This window comes from Rissa tridactyla, chromosome 9, assembly GCF_028500815.1.
Source record: "Rissa tridactyla isolate bRisTri1 chromosome 9, bRisTri1.patW.cur.20221130, whole genome shotgun sequence".
In the NCBI taxonomy this organism is placed as follows: domain Eukaryota; kingdom Metazoa; phylum Chordata; class Aves; order Charadriiformes; family Laridae; genus Rissa; species Rissa tridactyla.
The window spans coordinates 9,287,628-9,306,061 of record NC_071474.1 but is presented as its reverse complement, the minus strand read 5'-3'; the positions used below and the strand labels follow the sequence as shown (position 1 = coordinate 9,306,061).

Genomic DNA, 18,434 nt, shown 5'->3' with positions numbered 1-18,434 from the left:
GCAGATGCGTCTTATACCGTGTGTGACTGTCTAGTTGCTCGGTGGCCAACATTTGATCCGTCAACTAAAAGTTGACGTGTTCTGTAATATGCCTAAGTGATGGAGAAAATTCTTTCTGACCTTGGATCGTAAATCCATTTGTGCTTTGGAGCATGAAGATTGTCATTTTAGTGTAGGCCGTACCACTGTGAGCAATGCAATTATTCCTCAGGTGTCTGATGAGTCTTTTACTCCAGTTTTGCAGTTCTTCTCCGAGGATTTTTTTCCTCTGGATTGCCCTTATAAATGCTCATGAATGCTTTCTGGATTTCTTTGTTCACTGCAACATGAAGAGAATTCCTATTCTGTGACACTTAGAGACTTTCTGAACAAAATGGGGGTCACGGGCCTGGTAGAAGAAAGGAGCTGAACTTGGCTGACTATTGCTCATTAGTCACACTTGGAGTTCCTGGGAGATAGAGAGGATAAAGGAAAATGAGATATCCTGAGGGATGATTGTAACTCTAGAGGCCCCTTGGGCTTCCCAACAGCAGTGGCAGCAGAAGTTCATGTTGATTCCCATAGGCTCCAGCTGAACAAGTAAGGCAAGACTCTCCTTTGTCAGTTATGCTCCATGAAGTGGAAAGCATGCTGCAGAAGTGGGAATAAAGCACATATGACAGCTAAAGCAGAACATTTAGCAGGGAATAACGAGTCTTCAGCTGTCTTCAGCCACGTGGACCAAAACTTGGCGCGTCTTCTGGCGCGTCTCTTTGCATCTTCTGAGATGCAGGAGACCTGCTGTGAGTTGCCGTCTCTGGTCTTGGAGAAGGAGGGAGCAGGCACACACGTGCAAAGTCATTGCCACAAATTTACAGCTGAGAAATAACACCGGAACAGAATTTCCTTTTACAGCTATTGCATATAATATGATTGTACATATTATATATTCTGTAAAAACAAATCTCTGCACATAATATATATGTTATATATCTCTCCATACAGATACATATATATTTTTACGTATGACACATAGATAAAGGGTATGTATGCGTAGGTAGCGTTGGAAAAAAAATACAAGTGAGACACAGACAGATTTCCTTCCCAGAAGCATGCTGCAAATGGCTGGAGAGAAGATGTTTTAAACACATGATGATCATAAACACCAAGCTCCCCCTTCAGCCCATTGGGCTGTTGGGGCAGGGACACCATCTCCATCTGGATGTAGAATCCCGTCACCAAGCTGACACCAGGAAACTCAAACGTATCCGCCGGGTTGGAGGAAGCATTGCTGATTATGGTCCTCCCAGAAAACCTGGGTCTTGGAGGTCTTTGAGAAAAGTAAGTTCTAAACGGTAAAACTGGCAGCGATGTTGTCTCTGGAAACCGTGGCAAATCGGTTTGTGGGTGTTTCTAATATATCGCGACTAAGCCATTGGATTTATGGGAGGTGAGAACTCCAGTCATAAAATAAAATAAAATCCCATCTATCATGCAACGCTTGGCTGTTTTCTTCATAACCTTTTATATACCATAAATGTGTCCACTTCCACAGAGTTTAGAGCTAGGTGAGGTTAGTAAATCACTGCACACCTCTTCAGGCAGCTGAAAAGATTGCGACACGATAGATGTGCCAGCTCTGCTCAGCCCGGAGCGACCCCCCGCTTCCACGGCACCGGCTGCCAGGTACCTTGACACCCAAGGGTCTTACGCAGACGCGAGCTATTTATTTGCTTGGGTGAGCAGTCATGCAAAAAGTCGGCTCCGCTTTGAGATGCGGCTCAAGTGCTTATCAACCGACAAGAAGACAAGACTACTGCTATTATTGCCCAGCGCTAGCAAAGGACAAGCGATGCGGCATGGGATGCAGGACAGAGGCAGCCTTCGCTTTCAAGGCTTCAGCTCTGAAACAAAGGCGGGGGGGGGGGGGGGGGGGAGGGAGAAAATGCCTTGTGGTGCCAAAGAATAGGAAGCCCATTTAGAACATATTATTAACTCACTTCTGGAGGATAATGCAAAATTAGCAGCTCTTTAGAAGACTTTTCCTACTGCAGTTAATATTGCCCAGAAGTTGCAAAAGATTATTCAAATCTATTGTCACAACAATTTCTATTTTTTGCTGCTAACGGGACCTACGGTCGAACTTCTAGATTTTTGTTTTTTTTTAAAATAAAACAATTAAAACAAAATATCCAATGTAAACAGGGTCTTGCATCTGGAAGATGTAAACTGTTGGCTGGAGAAAGTAAAGGGGAGTTACATAGCTACAATGCAAACTTCGAATTTGTTTCACCATTTTCTTCCTAAGATTTCTTTTACATTGCCAGATACATACTATATTTAGTCGGAATTATTTTCTTTTGGTGCAACTGAACACAACATCAGTATTCTCCCAATGCCTTTGAAAACAATTTGCTGCACTAGATCATGGAAACTGGAAAGAGAAATCCTTTAGAAATGAAAGAGAAATAGATTGGTCCTGGTTTAGCTCAGAAGGCAAACGGCATGCAAAAATGAACACACAGTGTCAGTGGTGAGAAGGAAATGCTTTTAAAATCCTCCATCCCAAGCTAAGAATACAATACTAGAAACAGTCCTGACACTTTTTAAAGTAATAAATACAGTCTGTGCATTTCTCTCAATGGCAGCCTGTATGGAAGATGAGCAAGGACACCCGTTGAAAAGGTCAGCTTTGTGCTTGAAACACCTACTAAGGAGAAGCAGCTTGTGACCAGAGAGGACGCCATCGCCCGAGCCCTGAAAAAACTGTGTAGTTTTCCTGAAGCTGTGAGTGACCGGTTTAGAAATATACACCAGGATTTAAACTCCTGTTTTTATTCTGCAGAGAGGAAAAGGTAAGACTGAAAGGCAAGACATTTTCCGGATGTCCAACAGTCCCTGTTGTGCCCCTCACCCTTTCTTCGTAAAAAAATGCTCCTCCTTGCTCCTTGTAAGTGCAATTATCCAAACAGGGATCCAGACACCAGCTAGATAATTATCTTCTAGAGATTGAGGAAAAAAAAATCCAGGTACAAATTAAATTTGCTTTTCAGAGACTCCTGGGAAGTTTGAACTGCTGATCTGATAGCTCAAACAGGGAAGGAAAACATCGGAGCAATTGTAGGGTGACTCCTGCAAGAAAAGAATAGGAGTCGGGGAAAACAGTTCTCACATTTTAAGTAAAATACTAGCATTGAACTGAATCACATCAGCTGGTGACTTATGATGAGCACTGAAGTCATTAAAATAATTAACTACAATAATTAAACCAAAGCCGCCACGCAGGAGAAGCGGCAGATATTGCTACAGCCTTAAAAAGCTATATTCATCTAGAGAACAGCAAGTTTCCAGGGGAACCTGTTGATCTGCTGGGACCTTCGATTTGTCCAACGCTCTCATGGAAGGAGAGCTCAGGAAATTTGGACATCTCTGCCTCCAAAATATTATGTGTAGAACAAAACTGACATGTATATAACAGTAGTCCAGGACTGTAGGTTGCCTCTTCAGAGAAAGGTTTTAATGAAGCTAATAAACTTCTGATGCAAAATAGACAGCATATCCAGGAGACATCAAATCCTCTGGTCAGCCGCAAACGGTCTGTGCTTTTGCTTGTCTCTCAGCCAGGACTGGTACCTCCATCTCCTTCTTGAGAGCATACACCTCATTCCACATTAGGTGAAAAATTATGAATCGGGTGAATTTTTCTAGACTTCTTTTCTTCTGGGTTGATCTTCTCTGGACCAAAAAAACTCTATTCATTGGATTTCGAAGGCATTAGGAATGAGGAAAGCCCATCAAGACCTTTCCTTATTTGGATTCTAACCTTCAGCTGTGTCGGGGCCATAGGCAGCAAACTTCATGAACTCATTTCACCAGAGACAAGCAAAACTTAACATAAATAGCTGCCATTTCAGCACATTTCTCTTTTTTCCCCCAGCTAAAGTGAAGTGTTTAAGTCATTGACTGGTCAGAGTGCTCCAAACCACAGCCTTTCACTGAAGCGCCAGCATGCTTTTTTCAGCTAATAATTATTTGTCTTCAAATGTTACCCGAAGCAAAAAAGACCCGCTGAGTTGGCAAAACTCTGGCTGAAGACGCCAAGCCTATGGACAATTCTTCAAGCTTGCGGGGTTCCTGTCCTCGTGGAGGAATCAAACTGCTGACTAAAGACATGTGCACGCACAGCCTTCAATTTGGTTAAATACTCAAAAATACTGGCACTCCAAGCGTTAATCGTTGGTTAATCGTTGTGCTTCTGGCTCTGGCTTTTAGAGAGAAGGAGAGGCTATAGCAGAGCAGAAAAATATAATTCTTTGTAAATCATCCCACTAAAAAGACTGTTGGATCTAACTGGAACCCTTCAACAACAGGACAAGAGGGCAACAGCCACATGCCTCCCTGCTCCTCACTCTGAGCTCCTTCTGTAAGCTGAATGAGCCTCACCTGTGCTTTAATGTTCGTAAAAATTGATTGCACTTAATGGGCATCCATTACATCCTACAAACTCTGAGGCACGAGGTGCAGATATTAGAACTGATCTTTTTGCGAGAGCTAAATTTCAACACTGGAAAGCTTCAGGTAAAAAAGCAGCCACAACATGGGAAATAGCATTTTGGGTTCCAGCCTATGGTTCTTCCTTGTAGACTTTCCATGTTCACAATCCCCAGAGCACTGTAAAGAGTAACGACCCAAAAAAGGAAATCTGTGGTTATTTTTCCTTTTTATTTTTCTTCTTTTCTCATGACTTTGCGCTAACTCTCTAGAATAAGTTCGCCTTGTTGCAGAGGCGTTGCATGTTCATGATCAACACACTTTCTTTCCACCTGGATGAGCTTCCTTCAGACCCTGACCAGGACTGCCTTTAACCCTATAGGGACACTGTAGTAAAGAAGCTTACCAATGGAAAGAGAAGTTTTACCCTAGAGTATCCCTGGTGGGAAAACCAGTCACGCACGTGTACTGCACGTGTACAGCCCACCTCTAGTTTATAAAGAGTCTACAATTAAACTTCATGCAGTCGTTGCTTACCTCTCCCTGTCACCTGCTAAGAAACCCCAGCTGCTACGTCGTCATCTCTGTGACTTGCAAATACACAACACGTTCCAATTTCAGAACATTTTTCAAGCTTCTTCACACATGAGCTGCCGAACACATGGTTTTCTTTCAAAATACTTCACAAGAATGTTGGCTAACAAACGCTCCGAGGAATCTGGCAATCGCCTTGTGGGTAATTTATAAAAAGAAAAAGCAGTGAAATAAAACCATACTTTGGGGCCAATATGTTTTTTTAATTTTTTTTTCTTTTTTTTTTTTTTTTTTCTGAGCCTCACTGGCTAGTTTCCTTCCTTTCCCTCAACCCTGCCTTTGCTGGCTTGTTTTTATCTCCAGGCTTGGACGTGGCAGCGAGCATGGCCCAAAAGTAGAGCCCATTAGGTGTGGAAGGAGGTCTTTTGGGTGCGTAACCCCTGCAGCACCCTGCCCATCCACAGATGCTGTGCCAGGCTGGACCAATGCTGCAGGAACAACCCCACCGAGTTGCCCTCACCCACTCCTGCAGCACCCGCTGTGCTCAGCAGAGACAGGCAGGACCTCAAACGTGTTACAGGTAGGACTGAACAAAGGTTTGTGATTACCTGTTTTCTCAGAGGGAGAGAATTGACGCAGAGGGAAATGCAGTGACTCATTCGAAACACTTTGGGGATGGAAATGATGTTAGAAACCAGGCTGAGCTTCACAAAGCCCTGCACTTACAGACTCCTAAGGGGTCCAGAGCTATCTATGCTGAATGGTGTAAATTAACCAAAAAGAAGCAGTTCAGGAGGTAATGTGGGAAGGGGCTGGAATTAATGTTACTTTTGCTAGAAGGAACTGAGCAAATCTCTTTGCACATATGTTTTGTAACATATATAAGCAACACGTCCTACACAAACGTGCAGCCCATTGAGAACTGACCATATGTAGGACCTTCATACAACAGCACAAGGATTGATGGTTTTGAAAAGGGGCTTGTCCCCGGAGCCTGCTCCTGATTGCAGCAAACTGAAACCAAGCTGTGGCCAGGGATGTCGTGGGACACCTTGTATTACCGGCATTGGGCTCCTCCCTTGGCCAAGAAGCAGCCACCAGCAAGCGCAACAATGTCCCATCTCATTTTCTTCTCATTGTAGTATCCTAATGCCTCCATGGCATGTGAACACTGCTCGGGGGATGCTCATCAGAAAGCTAGCGGAGTGTTTTCACCATAAATGGTTACTCAGATTTAAATATTGTGTCTGTTTATACTTGGCAGCGAGGGATCCTACCAAAGACAGAGCGCTAAAACACCAAAAAGGGGCAGGATGGGAGGAAGGGCATTTATCAGCAGAGCTGACAAAAGGTAGCGATGCTCTGAGCGTCGTCTCACACATTTATCCCATTCTAGCTGCAAAGAACACCATGAGATACAGACCAGAGGGTGATCATGCTCTGTGCCAAAGGGAGTGGAGCAGTTTGCCCCATCCAAACACTGCTCTCGGCACGGGTGATGCTGGTAGGAGAGATTTTTGTCCCCAAGCTGTCTTGCTTTGCCTCTTACCCCTTGGCACTGCAAAGCTGCTGATGGCCAGCCTCCCGCTCCGGAGCAAACGCGATGGAACACTCAGGAATACAGGCAGCAAGTCAACACATCACGGAAAGAGAAACAAAACAGGGCAGAGACTTGCAGCCTGTCTTATCCAACTTCTCAGCTGCATTCACTAGCCAGGGTGGAAGTCTCTGGCGGGTGGAGAAGTCCTTGCTCTTGTTTCCATATGAGAAGAAAATGTTTTCTCTGTGCTATAGCAATGGCTAAGAGCAATTTAAGAGGGGGTGTCAATGTTCTAGTGCCTTCCCCAGCTATATCACACCCAGGAGCCTGGTCACAGCGGCTCTCAATGACCATTCACAGAATACTCTTTTTTTGAGCCCCCACCTCCGGCAGTGTAGAGGGGTGGTCTCACCTACATCTCAGCAATCACCCACGTACCCCGGGGGGCACAAGAAGGTGATGCCCCTGTCATGTTTCTGGCAAGTGCCAGTTTCGCTGGGCTGTTCCTCAAGGCTGGGGTGCAGCCGTGTCCACCAGGAGTGGCTGATGCCGACTGCTATGGTGCAGTGGGGGAAGGCCAGATATGCATCTCCTGGTGCTTCCCTTGAACTGGTTCTCTGCTGCTCTCCCCAGGGGCATGTAATTGCTGTGGGCAGGCAGGAGGGAGGTCCAGGAAGCTTCTGGGGATGGGGTTATGCTGACCGGATAATTGCATTATCTGTCCAAACACAGACTATCATTTGTTAAGACAGAAGCTATTGAACATGACCTGTGGAAAACCCCACGTGTTTATGGTTTCCCACCATAGTAACATTTTGCTCAAGCCTGCTTCTGTGTCAATGTTCTCTGCCGCAGAAGAAGTAAAATGCGACAGCTATGCCCCCTCCCTCCCTTACCCCCCATAGCAAGTTCCCTTCCATATAAGAAGAAGACACGGTACCTTCTGTAGTGGGTCCTAATGCATCTATTGCTTCTTGTGAAACTTGAGGCAGGGCAGCAGTAGTGGTGGCCAGCAGATGAGGGTTGTCTAGAACAACAGCTGTCTCCATCTCTTGTCCTGACGCTGCGGGAGGGGAGGGCTCTATTTCGAGCTGAGCCTCTTCAGGGTTCCTGAGTCCCTGTGTTGGTTCAACATCTGGAGTGCTGGTACTAATTACAACGTCTGGGACAGAGGTTTCCCCTGAAATGCCTACAGCTGAGTATGTCACAGCTCCATATGTTGCGTCAGGAATTTCCTTCTCCTCGGGAGCACCAGAGGGCTCACCACTGGCCAAAGATGTGGCAGCTGTTTCGAGGTTAGCAGCAGGCAACACGGATGCTTCTCCACTGATTTCGTGGGCTGTGGATGTTTCTATGCTGAATTCGGGAAATGCAGATGTTTCCCCACCAGTTTCATGGGCTGTGGATGTTTCTATGCTGATTTTGGGAAATGCAGATGTTTCACCCCGGGCTTCTTGACTTGTGGATGTTTCTATTCTAATTTCAGGAAACGCAGAAGTTTCCCCACTTACTTCTTGAACTGTGGATGTTTCTATGGTAATTTCGGGATAGGCAGATGTTTCACCCCTGGCTTCTTGACTTGTTGGTGTTTCTACGCTAATCCCAGGAAATGCAGAAGTTTCCCCACTTACTTCTTGAACTGTGGATGTTTCTATGGTAATTTCGGGATAGGCAGATGTTTCACCCCTGGCTTCTTGACTTGTTGGTGTTTCTATGCTAATCCCAGGAAATGCAGATGTCTCACCTCGGGCTTCTTGACTTGTGGATGTTTCTATTCTAATTTCAGGAAATGCAGATGTTTCCCCACTGATTTCGTGGACTGTTGAAGTTTCTATGCTAATTTCAGGAAAGGCAGAAGTTTCCCCACTGATTTCGTGGACCGTCGAAGTTTCTATGCTAATTTCGGGAAATGCAGATGTTTCCCCACTGGTTTCATGGACTGTGGATGTTTCTATGCTAATTTCAGGATAGCCAGATGTTTCACCCCGGGCTTCTTGATTTGTGGATGTTTCTATTCTAATTTCAGGAAATGCAGAACTTTCTCCACTTAATTCACGGACTGTTGAAGTTTCTATGCTGATTTCAGGAAAAGCAGAAGTTTCTCCACTGATTTCATGGACTGCTGAAGTTTCTATGCTAATTTCAGGAAAGGCAGATGTTTCTCCACTGGTTTCATGGACTGTGGATGTTTCTATGCTAATTTCAGGATAGCCAGATATTTCACCCCTGGCCTCTTGACTTGTGAATGTCTCTATTCTAATTTCAGGAAATGCAGACGTTTCCCCACTGATGTCTTGACTTGTGGATGTTTCTATTCTAATTTCAGGAAATGCAGATGTTTCCCCACTGCTTTCTTGTATTGTGGATGTTTCTGTGCTACTTTCAGGAAACGCAGAAGTTTCCCCACTTATTTCTTGAACTGTAGATGTTTCTATGATAATTTCAGGATAGCCAGATGTTTCACCCCTGGCTTCTTGACTTGTGGATGTTTCTGTGATAATTTCAGGAAATGCAGATGTTTCCCCACTGATTTCTTGAATTGTTGATGTTTCTATGCTAAATTCAGGAAATGCAGATGTCTCCCCACTGATTTCATGAATCGTGGATGTTTCTACACTAGTTTCAGGAAATGCAGATGTTTCACCACTGATTTCATAAGCTGTTGATGTTTCGGTACCACTTTCTGGCGATGCAGATGTTTCTCCACTTAGTTCACCAGATGCAGAGGCCTCACCACTTGTCCCAAAACCGTAGGGAAATGTGGCAGCTGTTTCCCCACCCAGTTCCTGTGATACTGTTGGTCTTGTCACAACTTCTACAAAATCAGAAGTGACTAAAGTGACTTCTGGAAGCCCTGAGGACTCCCCGCTAATATCAGTCACTGCTGAAGATTGTCCACTTAGATCTGTGGCTCCAGAAATGTCTCCACTGATGTATGGGAACCCGGATGACTCTCCGCTGAAGTCGCCTGTCCCTGAAGGAAACCCACTGGTCTCCACGGCTCCAGACCCTTCTCCAGATAGTCCTCTGTCTCCAGAAGGAAATCCACTGATTTCTATCATCCCAGATGGCCCTTCTCCCACCTCTTGTGCAACTGATGTCTGTGTTACGACTTCCACCAAAGTGGTATCCACAAGAGAGACTGTGGGAAAGCCAGAGGTAAGTCCACTTTCCTCTCCAGATGGTAGGCCACTGGTGACATCAACTCCAGAGACCTCTCCACTGCTGTCAATCACTCCGCTCGGATGTCCGCTCATCTCGAGCACTCCAGAAACACTCCCACCAAAGTCTACGTGCCCAGAAGGCTCACCACTGATGTCTAAACTCCCAGATACCATGCCTGATGCATCTTCACTTCCTGAAGGCAATCCACTGATTTCCAAAATCTCTTTTGCTTCTGCTCCTGTAATTGAGGGGGTTGTTGTTACTTCCTCCAAACTGGCATCCACAAAGGTAATGCCTGAGGCCTCTCCGCTTCCATCAATACCAGAAGTAAGGCCACTTAAGTCCACCAGGCCACTGACCTCATGTGTTCCAGATGGTTCTCCATAGACATCCAGTCCTGAGGGCAACCCACTGAGCTCGGGCCCTCCAGAGGGCTCTCCGCTAAGCTCCGGCACCCCAGAAGGCTCCCCGCTGAGCTCAGACCCTCCGGAGGGCTCCCCGCTGAGCTCAGGAACCCCAGAAGGCTCCCCACTGAGCTCAGGCTCTCCAGAGGGCTCCCCGCTGAGCTCAGCTCCTGAGGGTAACCCTTGGGCTCCACCACTGGCATCCCACTCAGTGGATGGGAACCCTGAGAGATCTCCTTCACCGCTGACTCCTATGGATCCTTTTCCCTCCTCTTGCCGTTCTGGCGCTGTTGTGACAACTTCCACCAATGTAGTATCCACAAGAGAGACAGTAGGAAAGCCAGAGGTGAGTCCACTTTCTTCTCCAGATGACACGCCACTGACTAGCTCAGTGCCGGAGATATCTCCACTAAATCCAGAAGGCAGCCCACTGCTTTCCACTCCAGATGGCATCCCACTAATTTCTGGTATCCTCGAAATAGACACTGATACATCTTCCTCTGCAGAAGATAAGCCACTGATGTCAACAATGCCAGAAGGCACTCCACTCAAGTCTCCTGAGGGCAGCCCACTTTCTCCAGGTAGAAAGCCACTGGTATGCAGGTCTCCGGATGGTAATCCACTTTCTCCAATCCCTGAATGTTCTCCACTAAGTTCAAAAACTCCAGAAGTTGGTTCTCCGCTTGTGTCTGGAACTCCAGATACCCACCCGGATGCTGAAGATGCACCACTGACTTGATGTTCTCCAGATTCAGCCACCTCCCCTGACACTTCGCTGATGGAAGTGTTGGTACTTGTTTCCTCTGGTATTACAGTAGCTGGAGGAAAAGCAGATGGACTCGCTGGAAAGGAAAGAGCGAACAAAGAGAGGGAGATAGGAAAATTATTGACTAAATTGTTTTAAAGAAGCTATTATGAATCTCGTGATTGACTTCACCTACAAACTGATACTTTGGGATAAAAGCACAAAGTCCTATGTGCTTGCAGAAATAATTTGGTCCCTTCAAATTTCTTAATGAACATTATATCTTAAACAATTACAAATTAAAAATCTCTGGGAAACTGTTAAAATCTTCTGTCATGGGATGATGGCAACAGCGACACCAATTCCCAGGTGCCAAAACTGAGCTACTGCTTCCTCAGAGATAACATGTGGAAGAGAAAAAGTTTGGTGCTGCTCTGATCACACTGCAGCTCTGTCCTCCCTAGAAGGCATGGCCTGAGATCTGTTTCTAGCCTGCCTTTCCCATCCCAGATACACAACAACATATTTTGTAAGGTGCTTTAACAATGCTGTGTGTGTTGGTCTTTCAGTCATTTAGTTCAGTCCTAGGCACAAATTCAATAATATGCATGTGTGCACAGCCTCACACTTTGCTAATATGGTGATAACTGTCTAGATTTAGAAGGAATTGCCTTCATCAAGGACACAGACAATTTATTTTGGGAGTGTCCCAACACTACGACACCAGCCAAGTGCGACCCAGGAGATGGGGAATCTCTGACCCACCTGAGAGCAGCGACACGTCGGTTGGAAAGACCTCTGTCCCCCAGGCTGTCTGATTCTCAGGTTGAGTATCAAACTCCATCTCCGTGGTCACTTCCTCCCCAGAGGGTACCCCCTCCACTCCAGGGATCACTTGGGTTGCCAGCACATCTTCTTCAAAGAATGAGGTGACCCCCTCCTCCTCCACAGGTGGCAGAGCTGAAACAAAAAGATATTGGAGGGAGTTTCCAAAACTTCATGGTCCAAGATGCCGGTGAAGTGCTTTGCCCAAACCGGCACCCCGATGTGCCCAGCCTCCCTTTCCCCAAGGAGAGAGGTCTACATGCCCTGCGAGGGTGGGAGGGTACCTCTGAAGCAGAAGGCATGATGTCGGGACAGGGGGTCGGGAAAACCCGTCTGGTTGTAGTGCTGGTAGACAGTTCTCACACCAGGAGCATCCCCCCCGCAGGCGGGACGGGGGCTCACGATGGGATAGCGGAGGCTGCCATCAGCTAACCAGCCAGCGTAGCATCTGTCCAGGCCCTGCTTCCAGGCAGCGTGGAGTTGGCCAACAGAGGCCAGCGTGGAGTTTTGGCTCTTACAGTACTGCTGAGCTTCTGGGAAGGTGAACTGCTCTGGCCGGGTTGCGAAGAACACCTCACCTGAGGGATGGGAGAGAAAACAGGCATGAGTCCCTGCATCCCACCCACGCACACGCAGATGCGGAGCTGTGAAGCATGATTTTGCTCCACAGCTGTGCCCAGAGGAAGGGGGAGAAGGTACCCTTGAGCCTGTCGATGTAGCAGTACACATCATAGGTCTCCGAGGCTGGGCGCATGCCGTATGACCGCACACCCGGTGAGCTCTCTTTGTCTCCTACGCAGTTACTTCGGGGATTCACAATGGGATACCTATTAACAGAAGAGAGGAGGTAACCAAAGGTCAGCCTTATGAATCCTGGACTGAAGAACCTCAGTCAACCTGGGAGCAGGACAAGAGCCCTTCACCATTTAAGGTGCTCAAGTCCACTTGCAGCTCCGGGCAATGAATACAAACTTTCCTCCACTTTTCCTACATGTTAGGGGAGCTCATTGCTGCAGGATGTATACACAGGTTAGGAAACTGATAGGACAGGTTCAGAAGAACAGGTCTGTTGGCCACTAGATATCGTAGCTTGGAGACAACCTTAGATCAGGAAGACTTTAGATGATGATGAGCAGAGCAGCAGGACAGACCAGAGTAAAGCCCCAGTTTCACAACTGAGTAGTCATTTTGAGAGGGGTCTTCCCCAAGTCGATATAGTTTTACCTGACTGTCTGGTCCCGCAGCCAGCCGGCATCGCACTGGTCAAAGCCAGCCTCATAGGCAGCCTGGAGCTGTTCGGGAGTGGCAATAACTGCGTTGTTCTCCAGGCAGGCCTTCTGGGCTTGGACGAAGGAGAAGGCATATCTACTGGTGGCAGCGCGGTAGTGAAACACCACACCTGAGAGAAGAGAAGCCATGGTGAGAGAGCAGATACGGGACAGCCCCTCCACCCAGATGCGTGACCAGAAAGTGTCTTCCCAACAACAGTGCGAGGACCAATGCATGTCATACACATTTTGATGGAGATGTCTCATTCATTGAGCTCTGCTTCCATTGAGGGTGATGTTCTGGGGATATCTTTATCACTCCTCTAGGATCTTCCTGCCTTGACTTTCCCCTTCCCTGGAGCCAGATGCACATGGGAGTGCAGAGCGTGACCATGGCAGCCCCAAGCATCTGCCAGCTGAGCCTTTTTTGGCACAGGATGGGGTGGCCCACAGCCTTCTCCTCACCCCTCCTGTCCTGCCTCAGTGGAGGCACTCAGCCTGTCCCTGACCCCAAACAGGCCTGCACACCTCCAGGGACTTGGGTGCCCTCAGGGACGAGAGAAGCTCAGACTCTTTTCAGCTGAATGGTTACCCCTAGAAGAAACTGATCTTCAGGCCTCTTGGAGTCCTGGTGACGTACCTGTGGGGGAGATGGGCTGCTCAGGGAGGAGACCAACACCGGGGGCTGCTGTCGCTCGCTCGAGCTGATCTTCCACTGTGAACGCCGAGGCAGACTCTAGTCCTGGTGTGGCAGTCACCCCCACAACCTCTTCCACCAAAGTCACCTCTGCTGTTTCGGTGGTCATGGCAGTGCCTAAGGCTATGGTGGTGACCTCCTCAGGTACAGCCCGCACCCCTGTGACATCCCCCCTGGTCACATTCTCCTCCCCTGGGGCAGCTGTCTCCACTGTGACACCGGTGGCGAAGAGATCGGGCAGGACAGTGAAGCCCTCGTACAGCTCGGTGGCGGTGGGTGTGATCTCAATCGGCTCCAGGGTGGCGATGCTGCCACGGGCCTCCTCCTCTGTGGCGTTGCGCGGCAGAGGTAGCTCCACTTCAGTCTGGGTGACGGTCTGGACAGTGAAAGCGCTGCCCAGCTCACTTCCCGTCTCATCGATGAACTGCCCTGGGACCAGAATCTCAGCGTCATCCCCTACATTCGGAGACAAAGCAGCAATCAGAGAGGACATGGTCAGTCTAGCAAAGGTGTACCGCGCTGGTGCTGCTTCAGAGAAGCAGCTGGGTATTTGCTGGCTCTGAGAGGAGCAGGGAAATCATGACAGTCTGGTAAAAGAAACGATTTTTCTTCCTCCACTGTGACTCTCTGCAACACCTCAGCACGGAGGGCATGTTCATGAGTTAGAGGCAATGAGCCACCACATGCTCCACAGCTGGTAAATCAGAGAGGACTTTCCCTGGTCTCCTCCCACCTCTCTTTAGTGGGAGCACCTTGCCCATATCCAAGTCTGCACTGACCTCTAGTGCCTGCCGCAAGGAATGTAACGTGGCCGGAGGGAAGTAGGGGAGCTTGGATAACCTCCACAGCAGGTCTGGGCCATGCGAGAGAGACAGCTGTCCTCACACACAATGCCTGAAGTCTCACTAGGATCACTATCTCCTGCTGGTCTGCCCAGGCAAAGACTTAAGAGCTCATCACACATAAGCATGCTAACCCCATCACCAAGGCAGTCTCTTCCTGTACCAAATGCATTCAAACAACTTCCCACCTTCCCCCTCCCAAATGATTTTCGTTCATCTCCCCGGCTGTAGGAGAACATGCTTAACGCGCCACTGAGCAGGTCACCCTACAGCAAGGGCAGCGGTTTAAAGAGCAGCGTAAAATAGAACTGGGAAGGTTAGGGAGGGATGGGACATCTCAGACGCGCAGTGAGGCAGGTCTCAGCTGAGGAGGGAGAGATAATAAGGCACTGTCAGGCTTTTCCCCTAATACTGCTTTCCCTGCTCTATTTATTTCCAATTCCATTTTCCTGCTAGTTCATTACAGCCAGTACCTCTCAGACCTCAAGGGGTTCAGAGAATTAGACAGAGACGCTCAGGCAACGACTAGCTGTGCTCAGCGATTCCAGATGCGTGCCCTGAGACAGCCAGAAGGCTGTGGCTTGGTGGACCAGTCTTTAGCTTGGCCACATAGCTGGATTATTCCAAGGGGTCTGGAATTTTACAGGGCCTCCTGACACACTGATCATGTACACATCTGGGCACAATAGGTCTGTATCAAAGGGGTTTCAAAACATATTTCAGAATACTGCTATTAATTTATCAAGGATGGCAATCCTATTTGAATGTTAGCCTCTGGTTGTCCTGAAGAGACCGTATAACACCGTGCTTTGCCCCTTTTTGTTGCAGGGAGAAGAGTGCAGTTAGAAGAAAGGGGGAGAAGCTGGGATGCTCTCAACTTCCTAGCTGCAATTTTGCCCCATTTCTGATTGCCGGAGACTGCCGCAGTCCTCATTTTATCCCAGCCTGGAAACTCATGTCTGCACCACATCACAGCACTACACACATGTTCATGGGCAGATCTGTTCTCTTTTTCCTTCCTTTCCATCTCCAGCATTCCAAGTCTTGTGCATGAAACACCTGAGCTCTGCTCCACGTCTCCAGGAGAGCTACCACAGCTGGAAGGTGTGGGAGGACTGGAGAGAAGAGGGCTGTGTTACACCCACCTCCTCAGAGCCCCTTGTACAAGCCAGGCATCCGTGCACTTTCTGGACCTGCTTCCTACCTGAACATGAATAGGGGACTAAGTTCTTTGACAGACCTGCTTCCCTCCACCCCCAGTTTTTGAAAAAAAAAACAACCAAAAAAACTAAAAAAAAGGAAATAAGCAAGACGTTAGGTCTGGTCAGGGAGTTCTTGCTTGTTGAAGTGTAGAAACACATTGCTTAGTCCCACAGCCCCGGTGCACTCACCGCTATAGCAGATGGCATCGTAGCGAGAGTCGGGGTGAGGGTACCCCGTCTGGTTGACGTACAGGTACACCGTCCGCACACCCACCAGGTTTCCTCCACAGTTGGGCCGTGCTCTGGAAATGGGGTAGCGGACGCTGCGATCGGCCAGCCAGCCTGCGCTGCACATGTCCATGCCATCCTTCCAGGCCAGGTACAGCTCTCCTGTGGTGGCCAAACGGGCTCCCAAACTGCGGCATTTGTCGAAAGCTTCTTGGAAGGTGAACTTCTCGGGATCGGTGGCATAGAAGACTTTACCTGCAATCACAACATCCATTTGCACAGGAATTAACTGTAGAATTTAATCCCAATTCCCTTTCTTTCTCCTTCCCATTCCTGAGAGTTAGGAAAAGATGAAAAGTGAATTACAGCTGAACTTCAACCCCCTGTTGGTGACCGTCTATAAAGACCAGAAGAAAAGGAGTCTTACAAACCGAATACAGACTGGAACAAAACATACCGAACTATCTAGAGCCACAGGGCAAGTTGAGGATGAAGAACAATTTCAGTTCTGATGCACTGAATATTTCAATGGATCCCTGTTGTAAGCATGGGTGAGGGACACCTCTGAATGTCACACCCTCAAATGGATGACCAGAGACACGTAGGATGGCGTGGCCTGTGGTGGAGGTTAGACGGACTCCACCCTCTGTACTGCATTAGTCATTTGACATTAAAATTGTCCAAGGTCTAACAAAGAGACTGTAGAGAACATCTGGCCTTGCCGGGGGACGTGCTTTTCCATCTAACCTGTCTTGGCTCAAGGCCCTTTGTCTCTGTATCTACTGTTCACCAGCCCAGAAATGATCAGAGCTTTGGCTGCTTCTGCATCTAGTAACAACAAAAGCATCAAATCACCTTGCATTTGCTCTGCATAGCAGTAAACATCATAGGTTTCATCTGGCTCACGGACACCATAGGTCCTCACTCCTGGAAATTCATCCTTGTCGCCGTAGCAGCGCTCCCGGGGCCAGTGGATGGGGTACCTGGGGGAGAGAGGGTGCGTAAGGGGTGGGAGCAGGACCCTGGCAGCTACAGGAAGGCTGGGAGGGAGCTGTGGAGCCCTGCACAGGGTGGTGATTCATGGCTTTTCCCGGGTTATGGGGAAGGATGATCAGCTGTCCTGCTCTCCTTCTGATGGTCCTGAGCACAGCAGATCCCTGGGAGCACCAGCCAAAGATATCAGGCCAGGGTGCCTCCTCAGTGGGGGATGCACAGCTTGGTACGGTTAAGCCACACTTGTGCATCTTGGCGTAGCATCTGTTTTGCTCAGGGGGGATGGAGGATCAGGATTAGGCCATTGTCCACTCAGCTGTCACCACCAGGTGAGGAGGGCAGTGGTCACTCTGCCTTCCTACTATAGATTCCCCCCTGGCAGGGAATGGCTTGCAATCCACCACCTCCCTCTGCACACCAGGAATTGCAACAGCAGCTATTCAGCAACCGTTTCTCAACCATTCTCACTCGGTGGCTTCGTTACAGAAGTCCTTCCCCATCGAGCCTGCTGTGGCTTTCCTTTCCCCTCCACTGCTCATTACCTGACAGTCTGATCAGCCAGCCAGCCGGCGTCGCACTGCTCGTACCCATCCTCGTAGGCAGCTTGCAACTGCTCGGGAGTAGCAATGACAGCGCTGTTCTGGATACAGGCCTGCTTTGCTTTCTCAAAGTTCAGGGTGTACCTTGTGGAGATTGCTCTGTAGTGGAATACGATGCCTGGAAAACACAACGGCCATCACTCACACGTCTGCTAGGGAGCAACCAGCCCCTTTCCTTCCAAAAAAGTTACAGATTCAAAGAACAGATACTACAAGTCAACTAGAAAGAATGAATTATTTATGGTGATTGTCTGTATTTGAGCATCTCAAGCCAAGGGTGACTTGATGGGGTCCTTTCACAGGATCTTGTGGAGCACATTGGTGAGCTAGGACAGGGACTGCTCTCCCATGGTGCTGTAGCAAAGTCATGGTGTATTAAAAGCCAGTACCCAAATAGCGGTGTGACCGGTGGGAGGAAACCCGTCACCCAGAACACAGAGCTGTATCACCGTCAGAAGGACTCAGGACTTTCCTGATAGAGCTCTGTGCAGCGTTCTAAATGCACGGTGCAGAAATCAGCCAGGGACTGTGCTGCTGTGCAGGACTGAAAGCTGCCACCTCCTGAGGTCCTGCTCAGCACCAAGGGTGCAGAGTGTCAATCGCTGTACAAACACGCAGGAAACAACAGCAAGAGGCAAATACAGTTAAAGTCTCCAGATCTGCTGCAAACATATCTAAGTCGTATTTTTTTGATGAATAGGGATCTTTATAAAGGATGGCCAGCGGTACACTCTGGTCTGGCACAAGCAGGCTTTAAGTCAAGAGGAAAATTCACCAGGAGGCAATGAGGGGGCTCCACTGTCAGGTGTGTACTTCAGTGCATGTGAGCAGCAGAGGCTGCCTCGTTAACTGTCGTAGTGGAAGATGTCTCCCTGTCCTACACCGGAAGCAAAAACCACAATAAAGATAAGGATTGTAGGCA

The 18,434-nt window shown here is 48.3% G+C and overlaps 1 protein-coding gene across 1 annotated transcript in view; it reads right to left on the bottom strand.

Annotated features, from left to right (window-relative positions):
- The window catches only part of ACAN (aggrecan), a 50,812-nt gene that overhangs the window by 7,825 nt on the left and 24,553 nt on the right, over positions 1–18,434 (bottom strand). Inside the window, exons 4-15 of the mRNA XM_054214561.1 lie at positions 17,456–17,630; positions 16,776–16,903; positions 15,882–16,175; positions 13,592–14,104; positions 12,908–13,082; positions 12,383–12,510; positions 11,968–12,261; positions 11,624–11,818; positions 9,024–10,955; positions 8,522–8,963; positions 8,282–8,461; positions 7,485–8,221 (exon numbers count right to left, since the gene is read on the bottom strand). Of these exons, the coding sequence (XP_054070536.1) occupies positions 7,485–8,221; positions 8,282–8,461; positions 8,522–8,963; positions 9,024–10,955; positions 11,624–11,818; positions 11,968–12,261; positions 12,383–12,510; positions 12,908–13,082; positions 13,592–14,104; positions 15,882–16,175; positions 16,776–16,903; positions 17,456–17,630 (5,193 nt within the window). The remainder of the gene's footprint in view (positions 1–7,484; positions 8,222–8,281; positions 8,462–8,521; positions 8,964–9,023; positions 10,956–11,623; positions 11,819–11,967; positions 12,262–12,382; positions 12,511–12,907; positions 13,083–13,591; positions 14,105–15,881; positions 16,176–16,775; positions 16,904–17,455; positions 17,631–18,434) is intronic.